This window comes from Lonchura striata, chromosome Z, assembly GCF_050655825.1.
Source record: "Lonchura striata isolate lonStrDom1 chromosome Z, ASM5065582v1, whole genome shotgun sequence".
Classification (NCBI taxonomy): domain Eukaryota; kingdom Metazoa; phylum Chordata; class Aves; order Passeriformes; family Estrildidae; genus Lonchura; species Lonchura striata.
Window position 1 is genome coordinate 40,794,064 of NC_140740.1, and position 22,877 is coordinate 40,816,940.

The 22,877-nt window shown below is 48.5% G+C and overlaps 1 protein-coding gene across 6 annotated transcripts; it reads left to right on the forward strand.

Moving 5' to 3' along the window:
- Positions 1-1,170: 1,170 nt before the first annotated feature.
- Positions 1,171-21,352, forward strand: PSTPIP2 (proline-serine-threonine phosphatase interacting protein 2). Of its 6 annotated transcripts, none has more exons than XM_085567510.1 (15): positions 1,171-1,298; positions 8,595-8,695; positions 10,276-10,353; positions 11,226-11,260; positions 12,725-12,831; positions 13,515-13,577; positions 14,407-14,505; positions 14,684-14,729; positions 15,120-15,199; positions 16,723-16,821; positions 17,326-17,422; positions 17,723-17,804; positions 18,504-18,538; positions 18,844-18,901; positions 19,417-21,352. In XM_085567510.1, exons 1-14 carry the CDS (start codon positions 1,266-1,268, stop codon positions 18,891-18,893), a joined length of 1,005 nt encoding a protein of 334 aa, XP_085423636.1. In that variant the 5' UTR covers positions 1,171-1,265; the 3' UTR covers positions 18,894-18,901; positions 19,417-21,352. The 6 variants fall into 6 exon arrangements, with proteins under 6 accessions (XP_085423636.1, XP_031363368.3, XP_085423637.1 ...); XM_031507508.3 differs by having other exon boundaries at positions 18,844-18,881; XM_085567513.1 differs by lacking the exon at positions 1,171-1,298 and adding an exon at positions 7,934-8,121 and having other exon boundaries at positions 18,844-18,881; positions 19,417-19,827.
- The last annotated feature ends 1,525 nt before the right edge of the window (positions 21,353-22,877 follow it).

Genomic DNA, 22,877 nt, shown 5'->3' on the forward strand with positions numbered 1-22,877 from the left:
GGACACTGCCAGGTGTGGCGAACCACAGCTGCTCTGGGAAACCTGTGCCTGGCCTCACCATCTTCTCTGGGAAGTCTCCACCCAGCATCCCATCTATCCCTGCCTTCTCTCAGTCAGAAGACATTTCTCCCTTGCTCTGTTACTTGTGCCTATATCCAAAGTCCCTCTCCAGCTCTTTTGGAGCCCATTTAGGTGCTTGATGGCATGGATTCATGGTGATGGTTTGTGCTCTCTTGTGTCGGGAGAGGCTACACACAGGGTTAGTCTGCCTAAATCAGCCTCAGGTTACAATTGAGCAGACTTATTTCAGTAAGTTTAAAGTGCCTTTTTTTACACTACTGTAGTGTTTTAGCTGTTCCTGTGTTCAAGCAGAGGCAGCAATTGAGTGTGGTGGGTGTGATTGTGGCCTTTCAGTACATAGTGTCCAATCTTTGCTTTCATATTTTCCAAGCGTTGTTCAGAGGTCCCTCCTGAAGTGCCTTGTGTCAGGCAATGGCCCCCTAATCCACTGTGTGACACAGGGATGTGTGTGGTGAAGGAGAGTTGTGTATGTTCAGGAGTGACTGGGGAAGGGGCTGGAGAAATGGAGGCTCAGGGGGGATCTTGTGGCTCTGTACAACTGCCGACAGGAGAGGACAGCTGCGGGGAGAGTCGGGCTCTGCTCCCAGGGAACAGGGACAGGACAGGCAACAGCCTGCAGCTGTGCCAGTATAGGTTTAGACTGAATATTACAAGTTTCCTGACCTGGAGAGTTTTCCTGCCTTAGCACAGGCTTCCCAGGGCAGTGGTGAAGTCCTCATCCTTGGATTAAAAAATCCTATGGATTTGGATGTATGGGACATGGGTGGGCTTGGTAGTGCTGGGCGAAGGGTTGGCCTGGATGACCTTGGAGGCCTTTTGCAACCTCAGCAAATTTATGATTCCATGAAACCTTCCCAAAGTATCCCTGAAGCTCCGAGCCGGGCGGGCAGGGTACTGCAGGTAGCTGGGCACGGCTGTGCAGCTGCCGGTCGAGATGCTCCCGCTGCGCTCCGTCTTTCCCTGGGGAAGCCGCGCGGCTCAGCGGGATCGGCCGTCGCGGATGGGTTTGTCCCACGGCGCCGGTGCCGAGCCTCCCTTCCCGGCCGGCCCCACCCGCCTGCTGCAGCACGTCCCGCTCCTCGACCCGCGGGCAGCCCGGGGCGGGAGCACCCGTGCGGGGAGGAGACTCCACGGGGCGGGCCGGGCAGGGAGCGGCGGAGTGCGGCGGCGGCGGCGGCGGCAGGATGCGGGAGGCGCGGTTCAGGGACAACTTCTGGGTGAGTGGGAGCACGGCGGGACCGAGACAGCGGGGGCAGAGGCAGCCGGTGCCGGGGGGACGCAGCTAGAGGTGGAGGGATCGCTGCTCTCTGGTTAGAGCTGGCTTCAAAGCCAACGGTCGTGGTCGTGGGGTGACTTTGCTGAGTGCTCTGGGTCGATAGAAAACTGGCACAGGTTTCCCAGAGCAGCTGTGGCTGCCCCATCATTGGAAGTGTCTAAGGCCAGGTTGCACAGGGCTTGGAGGAGCCTGGAATAGTGGAAGGTGTTCCTGCCCATGGCAGGAGGTGGAATGAACTGTTCATTAAGGTCCCTTCCAACCCAAACATTCTGGGATTCTGTGATCCCTGGCAGGCACTGCCCACCATGCATGTCTTGAGAGTTGTGGTTTTACAGCCTACTCCATGCAGCCAAAATAATCCCGGCAAGTGACTGCTGCCTTACTGGAGGAAGTCAGTGCCAGGCTGAAGGGTTTGATATCATTAATTTGTTTTTGGTGAACTGCTTAAAGACAGCATGGTGAAAAATGTTCTTTTGATTTGGAACTAATCTAGGAGCAAGTCACTTGGTGTGGTGCTACTGCCAGCTGTTGAGCCATGGAGGAAAACCCAGTTTGGGGAAAACCACAATTTATTCTTTTCTGTCTGAATTATGCTTTTATAAAAGGAGAAGTGCAGGAAATCCACATATCTGCTGCAAAGCATATCTGCTGTGGCTACTCAGTTCCTCTGGTGGTGAACCTTCATTCTAGGTATTGGCAACCAGGAAGTAAATTACCAAATTTGGTCCTTTGGAGCTGAAAATCCTCATCTGTAAATGGTGCTTGGGGTTTCCCAGGTGTTGCCTGGAAGCAGCTCCTGTCTTGTAGGATGTGGGAGAGAAGCACCAGGTTTGGGGCTCCTGAGTGTTGAGGAATAAGTGTAGAGCCTCACTCAGCCTCATTAACGAGGTAACTGGTATGGCGTTGTTGAATACATAGACCCCACACAGGTTGTTGAGAATAAAGCCAACTTTGCATCTGGCAGCTGCTTCCCAGCTGTTTGTTACACTGAAGTTTTCCACAGTGCTCCCTTTGCTTTGCAGATGCAGAGGACAGGTTTTGAGGGTGGTGGCAGCACCTCCTGGGCTGGAGGAACAAGTGTGATGCCAGAAAGGCTGAGCAGGCAGGGTTTGTTGTGCCTCAGTGACACACTGGATTGAAGAAGACCTTCTCACTGCAGGGCATACTTTGGTTGTTTCTGCCTGGTTTGTTCCTCTCCAGCAGTGGTGTGGTGCTTTTTGAAGGAGGATTTTGGAGGAGGGAGGAGGGGGCTCAGTGGGAGAGAACACCAGGACAGGAGCAGTCTCCAGCTCCCAAGACAAGGAGGATCTGGGGTCTTGTGTGGGGCACTCATCTCTGCTTGACCACTTCTACTGCGAACATGACTATTTTCTGAATAATTCCTGGCTCTTGCTGAGCTCTAAACCACTGGTGCTGCCAGGGATTTTTCCTGGGCTTTGTCCTTTCTGAAACCTGTGTGCTCCAGGGCCCCTCACCAAGGAAATGTGCCTGAGGCAGGCAGCTGGGGTGGAGGTTGGATGGGAATGTGATGGATGTGACTCAGTGGAGAAACTGAGGCCCTTCTGCAGTCACTGGGCCCATGGAAAAGGCAAGTACCATCCCAAGCAGCTGCCACACCATGTACTGGTGACTGTGCATCAGCTGTGAGGCCTGGGGAGGAGGGGTGAATAAGGATAGGAAGGAAAAAAAACAAATCAAGATGAATGTGTAGGGCTGCACATGCAGCTTCCACCTGCTGCTGTGTGCTGTGAGTGGGCAAGCACTTCCTCCTGCAATTTTCCTCTTAGATTGCTTTGTGTAAGGCAAAAATAGAAGAAGTCTTTGCTGAAACAAGTGATTTCTTATAGTCATAGAAATATTGAGCAGTTTGAGTTGGGAAAGACCTTACAAACCATCTAGTCCACCACTCTGCTATGGTCAGGGACACATTCCATGAGACCAGGTTGCTCTGTGCCTTGTCCAGCCTGGCTTGGAATACTTCCAGGGATGATGTAGCCACAGCTTGTGTGTGTAACCTGTGCTGGTGTTTTAATACCCTGAGTCATAAACAATCCAAACAATTACTGCCCCGTATTTAATATGAATCTCCTGTCTTTTTGTTTAAAACCATCATTTTTTGTCCTATCATTACAAAGAGCTTGGCAAGGTACAACTTTTGTCTTCTGTATGTTCTTCACCTGTCAGACAAGGTGAGACCAAGACGGCCATTGTGGCGTGATGCTGGGCCTGTGGCAGATGCTGCCATACGTTGCTCTCTAGTGGTGAGGCTAGTTCAGCTTCAGATCTGCTGGTCCAACAAAATGTCCACGTCTTTCCCCCCCACCCCCTCCCAAGTTAGCTGATCATTCCATTCTACCTGCAGAATCCCTAGATACTGAGGAAAATGTATGTTACTCTGACTGGAGCAAGTTTCTCAGTGGTTAGGACAGCCTGATAAGAAGGAGGGTTCTTTGGGAGTGCTCCAGGAGAAGTATGCTCCAACTGATGGGACAAAGTCTAAAAAATGTGCAAATGCTTAAAACCTAGGCCAGTTTTGGTGTTGAACTGTGACTGGTTGTGAGTGATGACCTCCAGATTTCTTTGTGGGAATACGGTAGTAAGTGTGAGAGTGGGGAGGCTTTGGCATAGGTTTCCCAGAGCAGCTGTAGCTGCCCCTGGATACCTGGAAGTGTCCAAGGCCAGGTTGTACAGGGCTCGGAGTAACCTGGGACAGTGGAAGGTGTCCCTGCCCATGGCAGGGCATGGAATGGTGGAATGGGATGAGGTTTAAGGTCCCTGACAACCCGAACCATTCTTGGATAAGCTGCAGCCCACCCTTTGCTCTGTTGGGATAGCAGGACTGTGCTTCCAGCCTCACCTGGGGACTGATTTAGTTTTAAACCTCAACGTTCTGGTTCCTTTGGTGGGTGCTGTGTCTGCTTCTGCAATGGCCCCTGTTCCTCGCTGGAGCTGAAGGTGTGATATTCCTGATGTGCTCTGTCAGGAAAACACAGGCCCACTTGGCTCTCTGTTCTGAAGTTTGCTCATGCTCTTGGGTCTGAAGACAAGATGATGAATTTTCTTGAATAAAGATGTTTGCTCCTTGGCACCCCACTGCAGCTCCTGCTTGCCCAGGGATTGAAGTCCAAATATGCCTGAAGCTGAACAATTTTTAACCTGAGTGCTCTGACTCCCATGTCACTCACTCTCACAGGCCTGTGAGGGAGCTGTCTGCCTGTGAGGGAGCTGTGCAAAAACAAAAATACCCCCAAAGCTCATGTTTGTTTGCCCTTGCCCTGACTGTAGTGATTGCCATGAGTTGGGCAAGCCTGACATTTTGTTTTCATTAGTTTTTGCAATCTGCACTTCTTCTTTTACTATGTGAGGTCTTTTCTTTCACTTTTTTCATTTTCTTACTGCATGCCTTGTTTTCCACAAGCCTGTTCTCACACATACTTCAGGTAACCCAACAGCCTTGGGTCTTACCAGTTCACTTTGGTCACATGGTAAAAATAGAAATGACAATAATGCTAAGAACCACTCTAATTCTGATCTGTGGGCTAAACAGAGTGAAATTTTGGTCATTTTGCCTTCAATGAGGCAGTGCTCTGCTCCCTGCAGTGGTTTTAGTGATGCTGCTAAAACAGCCTATGGCTGGGGGGATGCAGCCCTGGGTTCCTGGGTTTATTCGCTGGCTGCTGACTGATAGTGACTGTTTCACTTCCCCTTCCCCCTGCTTGTCCTTCTCTAAATGGGCACTGTCTTGGTGGAACTTAGCAGCAGCATTGTGAAATCCCCAGGTCCTTGTCTCAAAGGAACAAAGTGGGATTTGTGGGAAGAAGTAGTTGCATCAAGGCAGAATAGCCCATTGCTTTTGGTGTCTCTGGGACAAGCAGGGAAGGTGCTGGCATAGGGGAAGGAAACTTCAAATGGAAAATTACTAATCAAAAAGCTGCTTTCTGGAGGATGCTCCTCCTAGGTGGGTGGATTTGCAGTGAGGCCTTTTCCTTCCTGCAATGAGTTTTGTCCGTCCTGTTGTACCCTCCTGGTTGTGGGTTAGGGAGGAGCTGCAGCCTTGTGCAGCCTCTCCTCACCCTGCTCCCTGCAGGGATCAACATAAAGCACTTTTCTTCGTCTCAGTAACTTCTGCGGACACTGAGTGATTTTGAGGCTGCACTGACTGTGGGCAAGGACAGCATGGCCAGCTACAGTTGCACAGTGTTTCCAGCTCCTAAAATAGTCACCAGCTTTTGGTGCATTCCTCTAAGCAGGCTGATAAAACATACTGAGAGTTGAAATAAATACAGGTCTTTCTAGAGGTGGTCCATGAGTGTGTGCAGTGCACCAAACCTTTCGGTTTGGGAAGGTTGGACAGACAGGTGGAGGGCAGGAAGGCTCTGCAGAGGGATCTGGACAGGCTGGATCAATGGGCTGAGGCCAGTGGTGTGAGGGGCTGCAAGTGGTGGAACTTGTGCTTGGGTCACCCAACCCCTGCAGCTCCCAGCTGGAGCAGAGGGGCTGGAAAGGGAAAGCACCCTTTGGGAAAGGCCCTGGGGGTGCTGGTGCCAGCAGCTGGACACGAGCCCAGGGTGCCCGGGGGACAAGAGGCCAATGGCCCCTGGGCTGCCCCAGCCAGGGTGTGACACAGCCCCAGGGCAGTGCCCGTCCCTGTGCTGGCACTGCTGGGGCACCTCCAGTGCTGGGGACAGCTCTGGGCCTCAGGCCAAGGGAGACACGGAGGGGCTGGAGCGTGTCCAGGGCAGGGAATGGAGCTGGGGAAGGGGCTGGAGCCCCAGGAGGGGCTGAGGGAGCTGGAAAGGGGCTCAGCCTGGAGAAAAGGAGGCTCAGGGGGATCTTGTGGCTCTGCACATCCCCCTGCCAGGAGGGGACAGCTGGGGGAGTCGGGCTCTGCTCCCAGGGAACAGGGACAGGAGGAGAGGGAATGGCCTCAGGTTGTGTCAAGTGATGTTTGGATTGGATATTAGGGAAAATTTCTTCATGGCAAGGGTTATTAATCCTAGCAACATGCTGCCCAGGGCAGTAGGAGAGTCCCCATCCCCAGAGGGATTTTAAAGCCATGTGAATGTGGTACTTGGGGAGATGGGTTTGTGATGGAGTGGGCAATGCTGGGGAGTGGTTGGACTTCACAGTCTTAGAGGACTTTTCTAATTGAAACATTTCTCCGCTGTCATTTTCTTCACAGGATGTGTGTCTGCAGGGGTTTTCTGTGTAAATTGAGACAGGAAGCGTCAAGCTCAGCAGCTTGCTGTGACTCAGACAGGATCATGACATGCTTTCCCATCCTCAGTTGAGCATTTTAGCTCCACTTTTGGCTGAAAGTGTAGCCAAACCCCAAAACATCACAAGCAGCATACAAATTCCTTCTTGTTAGTGAGTCCATTGGGTGCAAATCCAGGCAGGAAATCAGGAAGCAAATGGAGTTGCATGTCCCCTGAACCCTCCAAGCCCCATCCCGCCTGGCCTTGGACACTTCCAGGGATCCAGGGGCAGCCACAGCTTCTCTGGGAAACCTGTGCCAGGGTCTTCCCACCCTCACAGGGAACAATTCCTTCCCAATATCCCATCTGTCCCTGCCCTCTGACAGTGGAAGCCATTCCCTGTGTCCTGCACCCCCATTTCTAGTCCCATCTGCAAAGGCTGATTTGACACCATACAACCCTGCCGAGCTCCATCTGGGCTGGGAGTTCCTCCCATGGAAAAGTCACATGGAGGAATTTAAAACCCATATAAATGGGACATGGGTAGGTGAATGGTTTGGCAGTGCTGGGGAATGTTTAGACTCGATGATCTCGGAGGGTTTTTCCAACTTGAACAATTGTGTGATTCTGTGTTTCATGTAACATCTTGCACCCTGATGTCTGGTCCTGCCTTGGGTGCTTAGGAAACACACGTGCTGGAATTAAATCCTTCTACTGTATGAGGATGAGTGATAAAACAAGGAGCTTAGTGCCCACTATTGATGTGTGCACAGTTTTCCCCTTGACCCTTCTGCCTGGCACAGAGAGCCCAAGAGTGCCAGGCAGCAGAGCGGGATGCAGGAGCCTCCGGGTGCCCCTGGACATGCAGTGATGGGGCTCTGACCCTCCCTTCTGCCTGGGCTTACAATGGCCAGCAGTTGTGCTTTGCATCCATTTTGTGACCTTTGAAAGTGAGGATAGGAATTCAAGTGAGGCTGTTCCTGTGTTTTGCCTGACTCAGTGCAGTGTTTCTTTTTCACAGACCTGGTTAGTGAAGATGTGGAGAACCTGAGAACTGGTTGTGGGTTTATCAGTACTAACCTCACTAACCTCATCTTGGACAGGCATTTGTACTTTGTAAAGGAAGTTTGGTTTCTGCTTAGGTCCTACTCCACAGTCTTGTCCACAGCCCATGCAAAGCTGATCTGGGGTAGCTGTGGATTTTCTGCCAGTCCCACTCCACCACATCTCCCCTTTACTTCCTGCTTTCTGATCACTGACAGTCAAGTACTTGAATAGGGAATTCCATTTAATTAAACTGTTCCTTTATCACAAATACCAGCCCTGTTCCTTCTCCTTTATTGTACCAGGAATAAATTCTTGTGACATCCTCTCTTCTGCTTCCCACACTGTTATGCCAGATCTCTACATACTATTGTGCTGGCTTTGAACCATTTGCTGAATCTCTCCATCCTGCCACTATCTTCTTCAGGTTTCTTGATAACCTTTTGTGGGCTTTATTTCCTGCTCCTACTATTGCTTCCTTTTCTGCAGCCATGCACAGGAATGGGGAAAGAATGGGGCAGAGTAAGTCAGCCTCCATCGTTGCTGCTTTTTCTTATTTTCCTTTTCCTTTTCCTTTTCCTTTTCCTTTTCCTTTTCCTTTTCCTTTTCCTTTTCCTTTTCCTTTTCCTTTTCCTTTTCCTTTTCCTTTTCCTTTTCCTTTTCCTTTTCCTTTTCCTTTTCCTTTTCCTTTTCCTTTTCCTTTTCCTTTTCTTTCCTTTTCCTTTTTTTCTACAAGCATCTGTGCAATATATGAAGAAAATGACCCTTCATAAGTCTATGGCAAGTGTGGGTGGCATAGATGTACCTTGTCTCTAATTGCCACCATTGTTCTCATTCTGGAGTGTCTCCCACCCCTAAAATAAAAGATTTTATTTCATAAAGAGGCACTTGCACGCTTGCTCCCACTGAGCCATGGCCTGTACAAATGCCTCAGGAGGTGCTAGTGGCCATGCATTGCACTGACAAGGACATGACTCCTGTTCCTGTGTTTTCAGAGCACGGATCTGACCAGCACTGTTGGCTACGACAGCATCATTCAGCATCTGAATGATGGCAGGAAGAACTGCAAAGAGTTTGAAGACTTTCTGAAGGAAAGGTAGGGAGCTGCCTCTGACAACAGGTTGGGTTGAGCCTGGGAATGGTGCTGTGGTGCTACTCCTTCTCCTGGTATCCCAGTTTGATTTATGCCATGTTTCACTGACCTTAAAATGCTGTCCCATGAAGTTCCTTGCTGTTTGACTTGCAGAAGATCAGGTTAGAAGATCTTGGCCTAGGAGAGACATGGCTTGAACACCCCACAGATTTAGTGTTAAGAAGTGGTAGGGTTAGGTACTGCTATTATTAATCAGAGGAGATAACATAAGCAGAGATTGTGTGGCTGGTGATGTATAAAATACATCTAGCTATGTATTTTACCTTTATGGTTCACCTGGTTAGCAGTGGCTAAATATGAGGAGCACATGTCTAGTGTAGAACACTGTACATTGAATGAATGTCATTTTGGTAATGACAGCTGGGAAAACCAACCTCTGACTGCATGACTTGGTACAGAGCATCCTAGATCAAACAAAATGGGGATGAACAGGAGGAGAACTGCACTTAAAAGTGTCTAATGCACCTACCTCTGTTCAGGCTATAATCCCATGTTCCAGGAAAATTTGGACCTTCCACATGAGGAAGTAGACCCTGAGAACCAAGTCTCACTCATCCATGACGATGCAGAGTGCAAAAAGCTCCTTTACACCCTGTGCCCTCTTTGGTCTTGAAGGAGGTGTAGGTTGCCATTGAAGTATCTGGCTAGGAGGAGATCAGAGGGGTTCGGCCTGAATTTGCCACTCTCTGGACTTGGCCCAGTTGTCCAGCATGGCTGTTACACAGTTCCAGCTATGGAGAATGTGCCTGCTGGATGTTTTGTCTCAAAGTTCATGGGAATGTTGATGGATATTAAAAAAAAAAAATCCATCTATAATACATTTTTTTTTCATTTTCCCTATTAGCTTTTGGGGTTTTTAGAGTTAAGATAGGTGAATTCCACTGCCAAACTCCAGAAATCAGCCACACAGAGGTATCCATCTGTGTTAGTTTTTATGGCATTTTAGAAAGTTATTTGTTGTATCCAGTAGATGTTCTAATGGCAGCCTCTAGCAGTACTTCTTCCTTTCTGCTGGCCACATGGAGAGAACTACATTTGACCAAGCAATTCCAGCCCTGGTTGTCTGTAGTGATTTCAAAGCAGCTGCAAAGAACTGGTAATTCTTACGCTGCAACACAGGAGGTGACTTTTCCTCCTTCCTTTATTCCAATATGGTCCCTCAAAGATGTTATTTATTTCACCTCATGAGATTTGGTCTCTTTTTCAGATGCTCTCCCCAAGGATTAGTGCCAAGTACAGAGAGTACTTATTGCCACACATTGACAGAGGGCAAGGCTAGATGAGATATTGGGAAGGAATTCTTGGCTGTGAGAGTGGTGGGACCCTCTCTGGCACAGGTTTTCCAGAGCAGTTGTGGCTGCCCCATCCTGCAAGTGTCTAAGGCCATGTTGCTTTGAGCACCCTGGGGTAGTGGAAGGTGTCCCTACCCATGGCAAAGGGTAGAACTGAATGAGCTTTTTGGGTCTCTTCCAAACCAAACCAATAAATTATTTCTCTCTTTGATGACTCTCTTTCCTCAACAGAGCAATTATAGAAGAAAAATATGGCAAGGAGCTCATTAACTTGTCAAAGAAGAAGCCCTGTGGGCAGACAGAGCTGAAGTAAGTTCATAGTTGCTTTTATGGGTGTCCCTGAAGCAGTGAAGGAGGAAGAGAAGGAAGGAAGACAAAACAGAATTGAAATGTGATTGAGGCATTCAGAAGATGAGCTGAAATCATTCTTATGAATGAGACGTGCCCAGTTGGGTTCTAATTGGCTTTGAGTTGGAGCCCACCAAATGCCCCTTAGCCACAGATTAACCAAAGCACTGTAGATGCCCGGGGGGTGTGGGCTGGTGGGTCAGCAGAAAGCTGGGGATCATGAGACCTTGGGTTACCCCCGGACAGGTTTGTAGCCAGAGGGAAGTACAGGTACTTCCTTTACTCAAACCATGCACATCTTTAGAGCCCAGCATGCTGTGGCCACCATGGTTTGTTCCATTTCCCAAGTGACCCTCAGTGCCTTCTGCTTCCTCTTTTATTTCTGTATTTTATACATGCCCATGTCTTTCACTTTACTTGCATATTGAGGTGTTAGTTAAAATGTTTCTGCCATCTTTACTGTGCAATATTGATAGGGGGAAAAGTTTCCTATTTTTCCAGCCATTCACAAATGCACCATGTTGAAATTGTTCCAAATGATGTTCCAAATGCCAGAAAATCCAAATTGTTCCAAATGCCAGAAACATTTGTCACAAAACTTTGAATTTTTAATAGCATCCAGTGCTCAGAAAGATGTAAAGTAGGTGTCAGACCAAGTGAACTGTTGTACCTGTGAGAGGGGAAAAAGTGGCGGTACTAAGAGGATGAGTAAGTCTGCTTTGAAGTACTTTGGCCATTGTTGAGAGAGTTCTGTTTTGTAAGAGGTGCTCTGTTGATGCCTGTGCCTGGCTGTGCTTCTCCACCCTTTTTAATGCCCTGCCTGTGTTTTTCAGCACACTGAAGAGATCCCTCGATGTTTTCAAGCAACGTAAGTAATTCTTCATGTTTGCCAGGACACTTGGCAGTGTTAAATCCTGAAGGCAACTGCTTGGGAAGAAAATATCAGAGAAATCTCTAAGTCTGTGCAGTGCTGAGGCCAGGCAAAGGCTTTACTGCTGCTGGCCTGGTACATCCCAATGTGTAGGTTTTGAGACAAAGTGGTCCAGGACATGTGTGGGACAGGAGACCCACAGGGCATCATTTTGGGATCTCTTGGGCTTTCAGGTCTGTCTGCAGCTCAGAGGTCATATTTATGTTGTCCATAGGAAGCTGTGCACAGGAAGCTCATCTGGAGTTTGTTTGACAGGCTTGTACTCTTCACAGAGACACTGTAACTCATATCTTGAACCTAGGACAGCTTTGAGCACTTAGAACAAGAAGGACATTGAGGGGCTGGAGCATGTCCAGGGAAGGGAATGGAGCTGGGAAGGGGCTGGAACCCCAGGAGGGGCTGAAGGAGCTGGAAAGGGGCTCAGCCTGGAGAAAAGGATGCTCAGGGGGACCTTGTGGCTCTGCACATCCCCCTGCCAGGAGGGGACAGCCAGAGGGGTCGGGCTCTGCTCTCAGGGAACAGGGACAGGAGGAGAGTGAACGGCCTCACGCTGGGCCAGGACAGGTTTAGACTGGATATTAGGGAAATTTTCTCATGGAAAAAGTTGTCCAGCCCTGGCACGGGGCAGTGGGGGAGTCCCCATCCCCAGATCAATTAAAAAAACATATGGATGTGGCACTTGGGGAGATGGGTTAGTGGTGGCCTTGACTTTGGCAGTGCTGGGGAATGGCTGAACTTGAGGATCTTAAGAGGGCTTTTACAATCTAAATGATTGTGATTCTAACTGGAGCATCTAAAAGATAGTGCTTTGGCCACTGTACATTGTCTTGTGTCACATCCTGCCATGGTACCATCAGATGGAACCTGGAGGGTGAGCACTCTGCTATCCTGTGCCCAGTCCATCCCTTGCCTGATCCAGGTTTCTTTGCTGCCCCTGTGGACCTCCCTAACATGGCTCTGCCCTCACCACTGCTGACAATTCACAGCTGTGGGTTTGGAGCAGCTTTGGGGGTTGAATTGGGAGCTGCCATTTGGCTCCATTCCCTTGGTGGATCCTGGAGCGGTGTTTCACAGTGTGGCTGCTCGCCGTCAGCCAGAGGAGCCTGAGATTGTTTTAGCCTTCATTTTTCTGTTGCCTGCTGGCTTGGGGCAATGCAATGTGTTGAAACATGCCTAGATTTACCTGTGTGAGGGGGAGAGTTTTCTCAAACTGGGGAGCAGGTCCCAGCAGGACTGATCCTTACCTTGGTGAGCACTGCTTGGAGGCTGCTTCAAAAAAGCTGGAGATTTTTCACATTTCTGAAAGGGGATGTGTGGTGTGCTCTAAGTTGACTTGAGGTACAGTCTCTTCAGGAATATATATACAGATATAAAAATATTGAATTTGTTTTCTCTTTGCAGAGATAGACAATGTGGGACAAGGTCATATCCAGCTGGCGCAAACCCTTCGGGAGGAAGCAAAGAAGATGGAGGATTTCAGGGAAAAGCAAAAGCTACATCGGAAAAAGGTCAGGCACCCCAGGGAGATGTACCTTCCTGCAGGGTGTTGATCCTTCCCCAGCAAGGGGCTGATCCTGGTGCTGTCTCATGCCATGTCCCAGCCCCTGCCATGCCCCCACTGCCTGTGCTGCTGGGAAGTACTGGGCTCTTTCTTATGTGTTGTAACTGTGTTGAACTGTGTAGTAACCTTCAACTTCCGTCTTCTCACTTCCACATCTTCTCTGTGTGTCTTTTGGGGTCAGCCACAGCACTGGAATGTTTTTAAAACATTTGTGTATAGTGCTCTATGATCTTCATAGGGGCTGCTAAAATGGCCAAGCCTTTTAACTTCTGGCTTGAGATTCCTTTGTCTGGAAAACCAGGGAAAACTGGTAGAACCAGAGACTGGTTTGGACTTAGCAGAGGGGAGTGGGCTTCCCAGTTTTGCCAGAGTCTGTGGAGGTAATTCAGTACTATATATTGCTGGGATTTAGTTTGTAGAGCACCTTTGCATACACAAAGGCTACAATTGCCTACATTTCAAGTCTTAGGCAGAAGCACAAAAGATCAGTTTTGTGAAGATGATTTGGGTGGATGAAGGTCTTTAAACACATCTCAATGTGGTCTGTGTCTCTTCCTCTTCTGAGACACCGTGTGTCCTGGAGCTTTGATGGTCAGTGATGTGCTAACCCCAGGTCTGTTGTCTTCACAGATAGAGCTGATAATGGAGGCGATTCACAAAAACAGGAATCTTCAGTACAAGAAGACCATGGAGGTAAAGCAAATGTGCTGCTGTTTCATGCCATGTGGGTTTGATGCTACTCACACACACCCACACTGAGCATTGGGACAGGCTTAAATGAGAAGGAGTTTCCTCCTCTGCTGTGACTCTTGATGCTGTGTCTGTGTGAGTGGTGTGCAGGGTGTGCTCAGAAGCAGTGAAGAGCACGCCAAAGACATGGCCACTGGTAGCCTTGCAGGGTTGGATACAAATGGGTTAGAGTAAGAGAATTATTCAGGTTGGAAAAGCCTCTAAGATGCTTGAGTCCAACCATTTGCCCAACACTGCCAAGCCCATCACTAACCCTTCTCCTCAAGTGCCACGTCCACACCTTTTTGGAGCATTTCTGTGGATGGTGACTGCACCACTGCCCAGGGCATGAAAACTCTTTCTGTGAAGAAGTCTCTCTGAACATCTACTCCAAACCTCCTCTGATGCAACTTGAGGCCACTTCCTCTCCTCTTCTCCCTTGTTCCCTGAGAGTAGAGCCCAACCCCCATCTGGCTGCCCCATCCTGTCAGGGAGTTGTGCAGAGCCTAAAGGTCCCCCTGAGCCTCCTTTTCTCCAAGCTGAGCCCCTTTCCCAGCTCTCTCAGCTGCTTCTCATAGAACTTATGTTCCCGCCTGTTCCCCAGCCCATCTCTGGACATGCCTCAATTGCCAGAAGCTTTTCACCCTAATCCAAGAGCAGCCTACCTTGCGAGGCTTTCCCCAAGCTGCAGGCACCTTCTATGCCATTCCCTGCTCTGCAGGCAGTCTGCTCCCTCTCAGGCTGAGCTCTCCCCCAAGGCCTCCCCATGAGGTGTGTTTGGTGTCTGTCCTAGGCCAAGCGTCTGTATGAGCAGCGCTGCCGGGACAAGGACGAGGCAGAGCAGGCTGTGCACCGCAACGCCAACCTGGTCACGCAGAAGCAGCAGGAGAAGGTATAGGAGGGGAAAGGGATGTCTTTTCTTGCAGCTCTCATGCCTCACAGCTCTTGTCCCACCTCTGGGTTTTGAGGTGAGATGGGGAGACTGGTGATGCTCCCCAGTGGGGCTGCAGTGCTATTGGTGATGCACCCAGCCTCTTCTCCACCTTCCTCATCTCTCCCATTTTTGGCAGCTGTTTCTGAAGCTGGCTCAGACAAAATCAGCACTGGAGGATACTGGTGAGTGTGGAAAGGCCATGTTGGGAGGGCGAGGGCAGTGTTTCTAGGGGCAGCAGATTGTGAAGCCGTGGCGTGGTTCATGGGTCAGCTCCAAGTCTTAGGCATGACTCCTTGGAAACACATGCCCAAGATAGCAGCAGTGGGCAATGTCCCTGGAGAAGCCTACACGAGCCCACTAAAGCCATATCCTTCTGCTTTATCCCTGATCTCCCATCCTTTCCAGCCTTTTCCCCAGCCCTAGAATTACCTTCTAGTGAAGGGATTTTTTAATGACTGTTAATCATAGAATCACAGAATCATAAAATTGGAAGGGACCTTAAAGGTCATCTCATTCCAACCCCACTGCCATGGGCAGAGACACCTTCAGCCAAAATATGATTTGTCTCACAGACAGGAGTTACCAGCAGAGTGTGACCACAATGGAGAAGATCCGGGATGAGTGGCAGAACGAGCACATCAAAGCTTGCGAGGTAAATGCCCCTAAAAACCTGCACATGGCAGCCTGGTCCTCTGGGTTTGCAATCCTGACTGCAGGGCTCAGGGACAGTGCAGATTTGCTGGTTTTGTATTCCTCTGGCAGTGAAGCAGCAGGATGTAGTCCCTGTGTGTGTGTCTCAAGCATTGGCTTCTGGATTCAAAGCCCCACTGCTTCAAGATTACTGCTCTTCATTTTTCCACCACCTTCTAAAATTGACAGAGTCAAAGTAGTGACATTTTTGCCCACTACCTCCTTGCAAGTGTGGCATGGCTGTCATCTTGAACAGCTGTGGTCACCTCTGTATACTCCAGTATGTCCTGGAGCCTCAACAACTCTTTTGTTGCTCAGAAGGCTGTCTGAAACTCTGGAAGACTTTACATTACTTTTCAGCAGAGGCTGGGGATGTGGGTGGAGCCATCTCCACATGCATACTGTGCCAAGAGCACTTCATCTTTTGTCTCACAGACCGTGCAGTAGTATGGGAACCCCTCTGAGTCGGTATATCAGCCTGAAGCAGACTGCCTCAGAGAGAAGTGGTCCAGCACTGGGGATTTCTCTGGGATTTCCAGCACACACTGGGGAATTTCAGACTTGTAGCAAGAGGGCTGAGCAGCAGCTCTGCTGCTGGTCTGTGATCTGTGACTGAGGAATGGACAGAAACTGCAAAGACAGATTTTATCCCAGATCTGCTTCAGGCTTGCAACCAGCTTTCCCATTCCCAGCTGTGCTGATCTCTTCCAAGTTATCTCTCTTCAGGCTGCTATTCTAATTTTCCCATTTGAACTGAATTTTCTGTCTGTTTCATGTAGTGTGTGTGGGTGTCTCTGTGCTGGTGTGCTTTTGTTGCCTTCTTTAGAAGCCTCTAAGATGGGAACACAGTTTAGTGGTGGCTTGGCAGTGCTGGGTTAGTGGTTGGACTTAATGTTCTTAGACAGATTTTCGAGCCCTAATGATTCTGTGCTGGGGAGTGGAAAGCAGCAGTTTCACTTTTGTAGATGGATGATGTGGAAGTTTTCCTCTCCATGTGTTGCAAAGGTCTTAAATGGTAACAAGTGTGGATGTTCATGGAAATGTGTAAAAGCATGTGAAATTGAGGTGTACTGGACAGCAGATTTCAAAAGGATTTAAACTTACTTGGAAAAGGGCTAGGCAGGAAGGAAACAAATACCTCTGTTTTCATACATCCCCAGTGGCTTTTTAAAATTGCTCTGCAATTTAGAAGTATTGCCTTTAGGGAGCTGGCTTGGTCTCCCCAGAGGCAGAAATGTGCTGGGTGATCCCCTCCACATTAGTCTTGCAGATTTTCCAAGCTTAGTACTCACCTTTGAATTAGTTGATTGCTTCTCTGGGCATGCCAGAGGCCTCATGGCTTCCTAGTTTTCTGCAGAAGACAAGCACCAACTGCTCCTGGCAGTTAGCTTTGCTGTGGCACATGGGGGTGAGAAGCAATCAGGACAAAAGAAATTTGTCCTTGTTTTGAAGATGTTATGGACAGTTTTGTCTGTGTTGTTTCAGTTCTTTGAGACTCAGGAGTGCGAGCGGATCAACTATTTCCGTAATGCCCTCTGGCTCCACGTCAACCAGCTCTCCCTGGGCTGTGTCCAGAATGATGAGGTACCTGAAAACCTTAATTTTTCTTTGTAGAAAGCAAAGCCTAATTTGTTTTCCTGGGCACTAAGCTGTGTTTACATCTGGGTTGGGCTGTGGCCCATGAATAACCATAGACACCAGCATTTAGTGGGCAAGCAGAATGATTGGCCAAAACTCTTGCAAACGGGGTTTTCTCTGGGATTTCCACATTTTTTGAGAGTGGTGAGGCCCTGGCACAGGTTTGCCAGAGAAGCTGTGGTTGCTCCATCCCTGGAAATGTCCAAGGCTAGGTTGGACAGGACTTGGAGCAATCTGATCTAGTGGAAGGTGTCCTGCCCATGGCAAGGAGTGGAACGGGATGGGCTTTAAAGTTCCTTTCCAATCCAAACTGTTCTGGGATTCTGTTATTCCCTTGACACTGAAGCTTGTGTGAGTACTGGGCTTTCACCCTATGTGTGGTAAGCAATTGGGAAAAAGCCTTGTTTTTTGACCTGATGTATACAAAAGCACTTTATTTCCCTTTTGCAGAAATATGAGGAAATCCGCAAGAGTTTGGAAATGTGCAGCATTGAGAAGGATGTTGACTTTTTTGTAAATTTACGCAAAACTGGAAGTTTGGCTCCAGGTAAGAGCTTAATAGAATCTCAGAAAGTAATGCTGATTGCTCTGTACTCCTCATGGAGCTGGCTGCTCTGGTTAGCATCATTTTGTGGGCAGAAAACACTCATTTTGCATTTCATTTGGTGCCTTGCAACACTAGTCTCTTCCACTTTTGACAGCTCCTGGAGATCATAGTCTCAAATTTTTTTAGTTTCCTATCAAGCATTTTCTTGGATAGGGGAAAGACTTAACAGCTGAATGCTGGTATAGCAAGTATTTTATGTTTGTAAGAAGCTTGTACTTCAGTACTGTTAACTTTTCCTAGCGCCTGTTGTTTATGAAAACTACTATAATGCCCAGAGAAATGTGACTCCTGTGAGAAGTCCAGCTCCTGTACCTATATCAAGGTAAGGTGTGTAATATGTACAACTGCAAGTTTTATTGCAGATGATGCTTGCTCCCCCAAAACAGGCATATTTTATTCCTTTCAGTCGATTGGAAGCTTAACTTAAGGGTATTAGAGGAAAATACATGCTTGCATGGCTCTTGGTGTGACTTGTCACCAAGACAGATCACAGGAGGAGATCTGAGGAGAGCTAAAAGCATTTGTGGGTGGAGGGAGGAGCTGCAGAGCTGGATTCATTCTCGTGAGACAGAAGCTGGGCAGAGAGGACACAGTGAAGGATTTTTCTGTCGGGGGCAAGATGATGACCGGGGCCAAGACTTATGCTAAGGATGAATTGCCACTTTGTCTGCCACACTGAGAGAAGAGTCATGTACAATTATGGCTTCCTGATGTCTCACTCTGGGCAAAGGCATGTACAAAGACATGCCCTGAGGCTCACTTGTGAATTTTTCCCTGGGTCAGTGCTCTCCGGTTATTTTTCCTCTTCTCTACTGTGTCAGGTTCAATTCCCGTGTTTGCCAAGTGGGCTGTGGGTGGTGAGCCCACCATGACTTGCTTTGTCAGGTCTCCACAAAGCCCAGGATGGCCAGACCTACTTCCCTCCCACCAGCTCTGGGGAGGGGAGCTGGGGGGTGCAGAACCAGGGCAAAGGGAGTCCCTTAGCCATGCAGATCCTCAGCTCTGTGTTCCTTCTGTACAGGAGGGGACCTCTGCCCACCCCGACCAGTGCACCAGGTGAGTTACTGCTTCATGGGCTTTCTGGCCATGGGAGCTGTCACTTCAGCCCTTGCCCAAAGTCCCTTTCCAGCTCCTTTGGACCCCCTGTAGGCACTGGAAGGAACTCTTAAGGTCTCCTTGGAGCCTTTTCTTCTCCAAGTGAACAGTCCCAGCTCTCCCAGTCTAGTTGAGCCTCATTCACTCTGGCATCCCATCTGTTTAAACATGGATGGCAGTGTGTGGTGCTTCTTCTCTGTTTAAAGCCACATAATAAGCACTTCTCATGGGAAACCTGAGGGGATTTTATGTGCTCTGTGTTTCAGGGGAGCCTGATTATGCCACAGTTGATGGCTACAGCTTGGTACGTTTCTAACAGTCACAGTAAGTACCCACTTTTGATTGAATGATGCTTAAATGTAAGAGGGGGAGGAATTTTTTACCTGGGCAGATAGTAATATGACAAGGAGGAAAGGTTTATACTAAAAGAGTGTAGATTTAGATCAGCTAGAAAGGAGAAATTCTTCCCTGTGAGGGTGGTGAGGCCCTGGCTCAGGCTGCTCAGACAAGATGTGACTGCCCCATACCTGGAAGTGTTCCAGGCCAGGTTGGATGGGGCTTGGAGTAATCTGGGATAGTGGAAGGTGTCCCTGTCCATGGCATGGGGTTTGGAATTAGATGGTCCTGATGGTCCATTCCAACCCAAACCATTTTGTGATTCTGTAAGAAAGGATTAATATGAGATGAATCTACACAGAGGAGGGACAGTGGAGAAAGATAGGCCATTGGTTAAGGAATGACATTTTGAGGTGACTAATTGGAAGTGATGCTCCTGTCAACCCTCCCATTGCTTGTCTGAACTGTAGCTGTGGTTAGACATTGTTGATTCTGTTCTCTAGGTTTTCCAGAAGGCAGAAGACACTGTTGGTCTGACCAGCGTAGTAGAGATGGCGTTTTCAGTTATTCCCAGACACACAGAGATTAAGTGCTTCTGCTTTTCAAGAGAATATTTGAGGACTACAATAATTATTTGTACATTCAGAAAGTGCTTACTAAAAATCTATGTCTGTGATCAGCAAACTCCTTGGATGGATCTTCACATTCCAGGAAGAAAAGGACCAGACACAGGCATGATCTGTGTCAGAAAAAGATTTGATTTGAAGTTCTTTTAAAGTGTGGCCATCTAGAAAATCTGGGGCCTCCCAGTCTCTATATAACTAAAAAGTTGTATGTGCTGGGAGGAGTGCTGCATGATGCTTTGGGCTTGCTGGCTTCTGTTCAGGGTATGTGCATCCCTCTCAGATCTCAAGTTTTGCCTGTTCCTAAAGGCTCTTGCCTGTACCTGAAGTCTTTCATTAGTGGGGATTAAACTTGTCATTTAGGTCAAATTTTACTGATATCCCTCAGAAATCTTACTTAGAGGGCACCAGCAGTTGCACCGAATATCTGGCTTAGTTGTAGCTGTGCTTCATGCTTAACTGCTGACACTGGAAGCTGATCTGCATCCCCTCAGGGAGGGGCTGTGTCACACCCAACCTGCTGGGAGTTCCCAGGAAGGATCTGAAGGAATTTATTCAACTCTGCTGCCACCTCTCTTATGAGGGTTTTTAGGTTTTAGGTTTACCAGGTTGTCCCTGGTAAGGTCTAGAGACCAGGCTGGATGGAGTCTGGAGCAATCTAGTCTAGTGGAAGATGTCCCTGCGAGTTGGAACTGATGCCTTTTTGGGACTTCCTAAAAACAATGGCCAGACAAAATTAAGGGAATAAAAAGTGGTTATATTTATTGAAGGGCCTTCAAGTACATTTTGGGCAGACAAAGTCCCCCCAGAGGCTACACCCAAAAAAATGGACAGTGTGTCACAGATTTTAATACTTTTGTAAGTTTAGTATATTTGCATATTGGGGGTTGATTTTCCAATTACAGCTTCAGGTAATTAAGTTATTTACCCCAAGTTTGCTGCCCCTCAACTCACTTTCGTTTACATTTCTCAGAGCCTGAGACAGTGAGGTGTACTTGATTCCACGGCCTGGAGAGGAATTGTTTAGTCTGACCAAAATGGGAAAGCAGTAGTTAACACTTTGTATGGGGTTTAGAGTTATATCCTAAATAATTGCAGGATTACAAATATATGAAAAATATAAAAGCTAAAATCTTAAGGCATCAGAACTAGGTGGTCTTTAAGGTCCCTACCTACCCAAACTATCCTGGGATTCTCTGATTCTATGATTTAATTAACCTCTATGATTCTCTAAACTTCTGACTTGTTCTGACTATGCACCACTGGAAACAAACTTATCTACAAATAGAGCATGAAACTTGTTTTTCTGACCACATCTCCAGAAAGCTTTTGCCCTTGTTGTTGCCACATATATAGATATGATTATGGCTATGGTTCAGCAGCTTATGTGCCTCAGGGCTGCTGGTCTCTCTGATGTTCCTGTGTGCAGTGCTGCTTCACTGCTCCTCAGCCTTATTTCACTGTATACAGGAACACAGGACATGGGGATAAACACAGTTTATCTGTCTAAACCTGGTGCCAGGTCACTAACCTGGAGCAACAGGATTTGTTGTTTTTATGATGTTTTTCAAGTTGAATCTGCATGGCTTCAGTAGGTGCCTCAGCCCACCAGTCCTTAGGGTTTTTATTGGATTTATTTGTGTGGGGAAGAAGACAATGAGCTCTAACATCTGCCCTGCTGCCTCACAGTGAGCTGTGAGCTGTGCAGAGTGCGCATGGCAAGGAATATTTATTTCTGAAAGACCAAGGATACAAATGCTCTTCTGAAGGAACCTGCTGTAGTCTTAGTTCTATAAATATATATTTTAAAAAATAAGTTTTGAGTCTTGTGTTCTGGATATGCATTCTTTTTTAAAGTTGTGTTCACTTTCTGTTGGGGATGGGTTTGGGATCCATGCAAAGCATCCTAGTCTCTCCTGGATGGAAGCCTACAAGATCACATCCTTGCTCAGCCTTTATTTCAGTCCTTGCTCAATACCAACACAGCAGTGGGAGAAAACACCCCAAAAGAGAATGGCATGAGAAGTGCTTATGATTAGCCATGAGCTGCAGACCAGGCAGGGCTGTTTGCCCTGGAAGAGTGTCTGCTATGCAAAAACTTGTATGGTTTCTTTTCTGGGATTTTTCCACTGACTGAGCACAATAGATGCTGTTTGGCTTTTCTGGATCTAGAGGTGCCCAGTGAGACTAAAATTGCACATTTACTAAAAGCACAGAAGTAATCCCAAAATCGGGGTGCTGGGAAAGGTTTCCCCCTTCTCCACACACAGTTTATCTTTCCCATAGATACTACATATTCCAGGTTACACTAGTAATGTAAAGACTTCTCAAGCCCTAGGTCCCACAGAGAGACCTGTTAAAGCCCATTAACAGGACTGTGATGCGTTCTGCAAAGTGCCACTGAACTCTAGGGGGGCTCATCCTCCTGGGCACTGGGAGAAGTCACTCCTGCTCCCCATGGGCCTTGGGCCCTGCTCCAGCTTCTCTGGGGGATGGCTGGATGCCAGGACAGGGCTCTGAGGGACAGCAGTTCCTGGTCAGGGGCTGAGCCAGCATTCCTGCTGTGCTGGAGTCTCATGCCCGGGGCAGACAGGAGTGACCTTATACTCCCCATCTAGTGGGGGCTTGGCTTCTCATCCCACATTCCCTATAGCAGAAAGTTGGGTTGGCCCTATGGACAGTCTTTGAGTCCCTGTAGCAGTCTCTGGTTCACTACAGACTCTGTAAGTCTCTCTGGGCAGTCTATGGGTCCCTACAGCAGTCTGTGTGTCCCCCTGTCAGTCCCTATGGATGGTTTTTATGTCTCTGTGGATGATCTCTGGGTCCCTATAGTGGGCCCTGGTCATCTATGGAGTGTCTCAGCCTCTATGGACAACCTGTGGGTCCCTAGGGCTGCTTTCTGTGTCCCTACAGCAGGCCCCACTCACCTAGGGATGGTCTGCGGGGTCCCCATAGATGGTCTGTGTGCCCATGGATACTGTGTGAGTCCCTGTGGATGCTTTGTGTGTCCCCATGGATGGTCTGTCAGCTGCCATGGCTGTTCTGTGAATCCCTATGGATGCTGTGTCCCCATGGACACTTTGTGTGATCCCATGGGCACTCTGTGTGTACCCATGGATGGCCTGTGTGACCCCACTCAGTGTCTGTGTGTCCCCCACGAGTGCCTGTGTATCCCCACGCATCTCTGTGTCCCCACGAGTGCCTGCGTGTCTCCAGGAGTGTCTGTGTGTCCCCACGAGTATCTGTGTGTCCCCACCGAGTACCTGTGTATCCCAACGAGTGCCTGCGTGTCCCCACTCAGTGTCTGTGTGTCCCCACGAGTGTCTGTGTGTCCCCACGAG

What these genes read in the sequence shown, in the direction of transcription:
- PSTPIP2 (XM_031507508.3), top strand. Translation starts at nt 1,266, where the DNA reads ATGCGGGAGGCGCGGTTCAGGGACAACTTCTGG. An exon ending in GGTTCAGGGACAACTTCTGG is followed by an intron (nt 1,299 to 8,594) that starts GTGAGTGGGAGC and finishes CTGTGTTTTCAG; the next exon opens with AGCACGGATCTGACCAGCAC. An exon ending in ATCAGCACTGGAGGATACTG is followed by an intron (nt 14,730 to 15,119) that starts GTGAGTGTGGAA and finishes TTTGTCTCACAG; the next exon opens with ACAGGAGTTACCAGCAGAGT.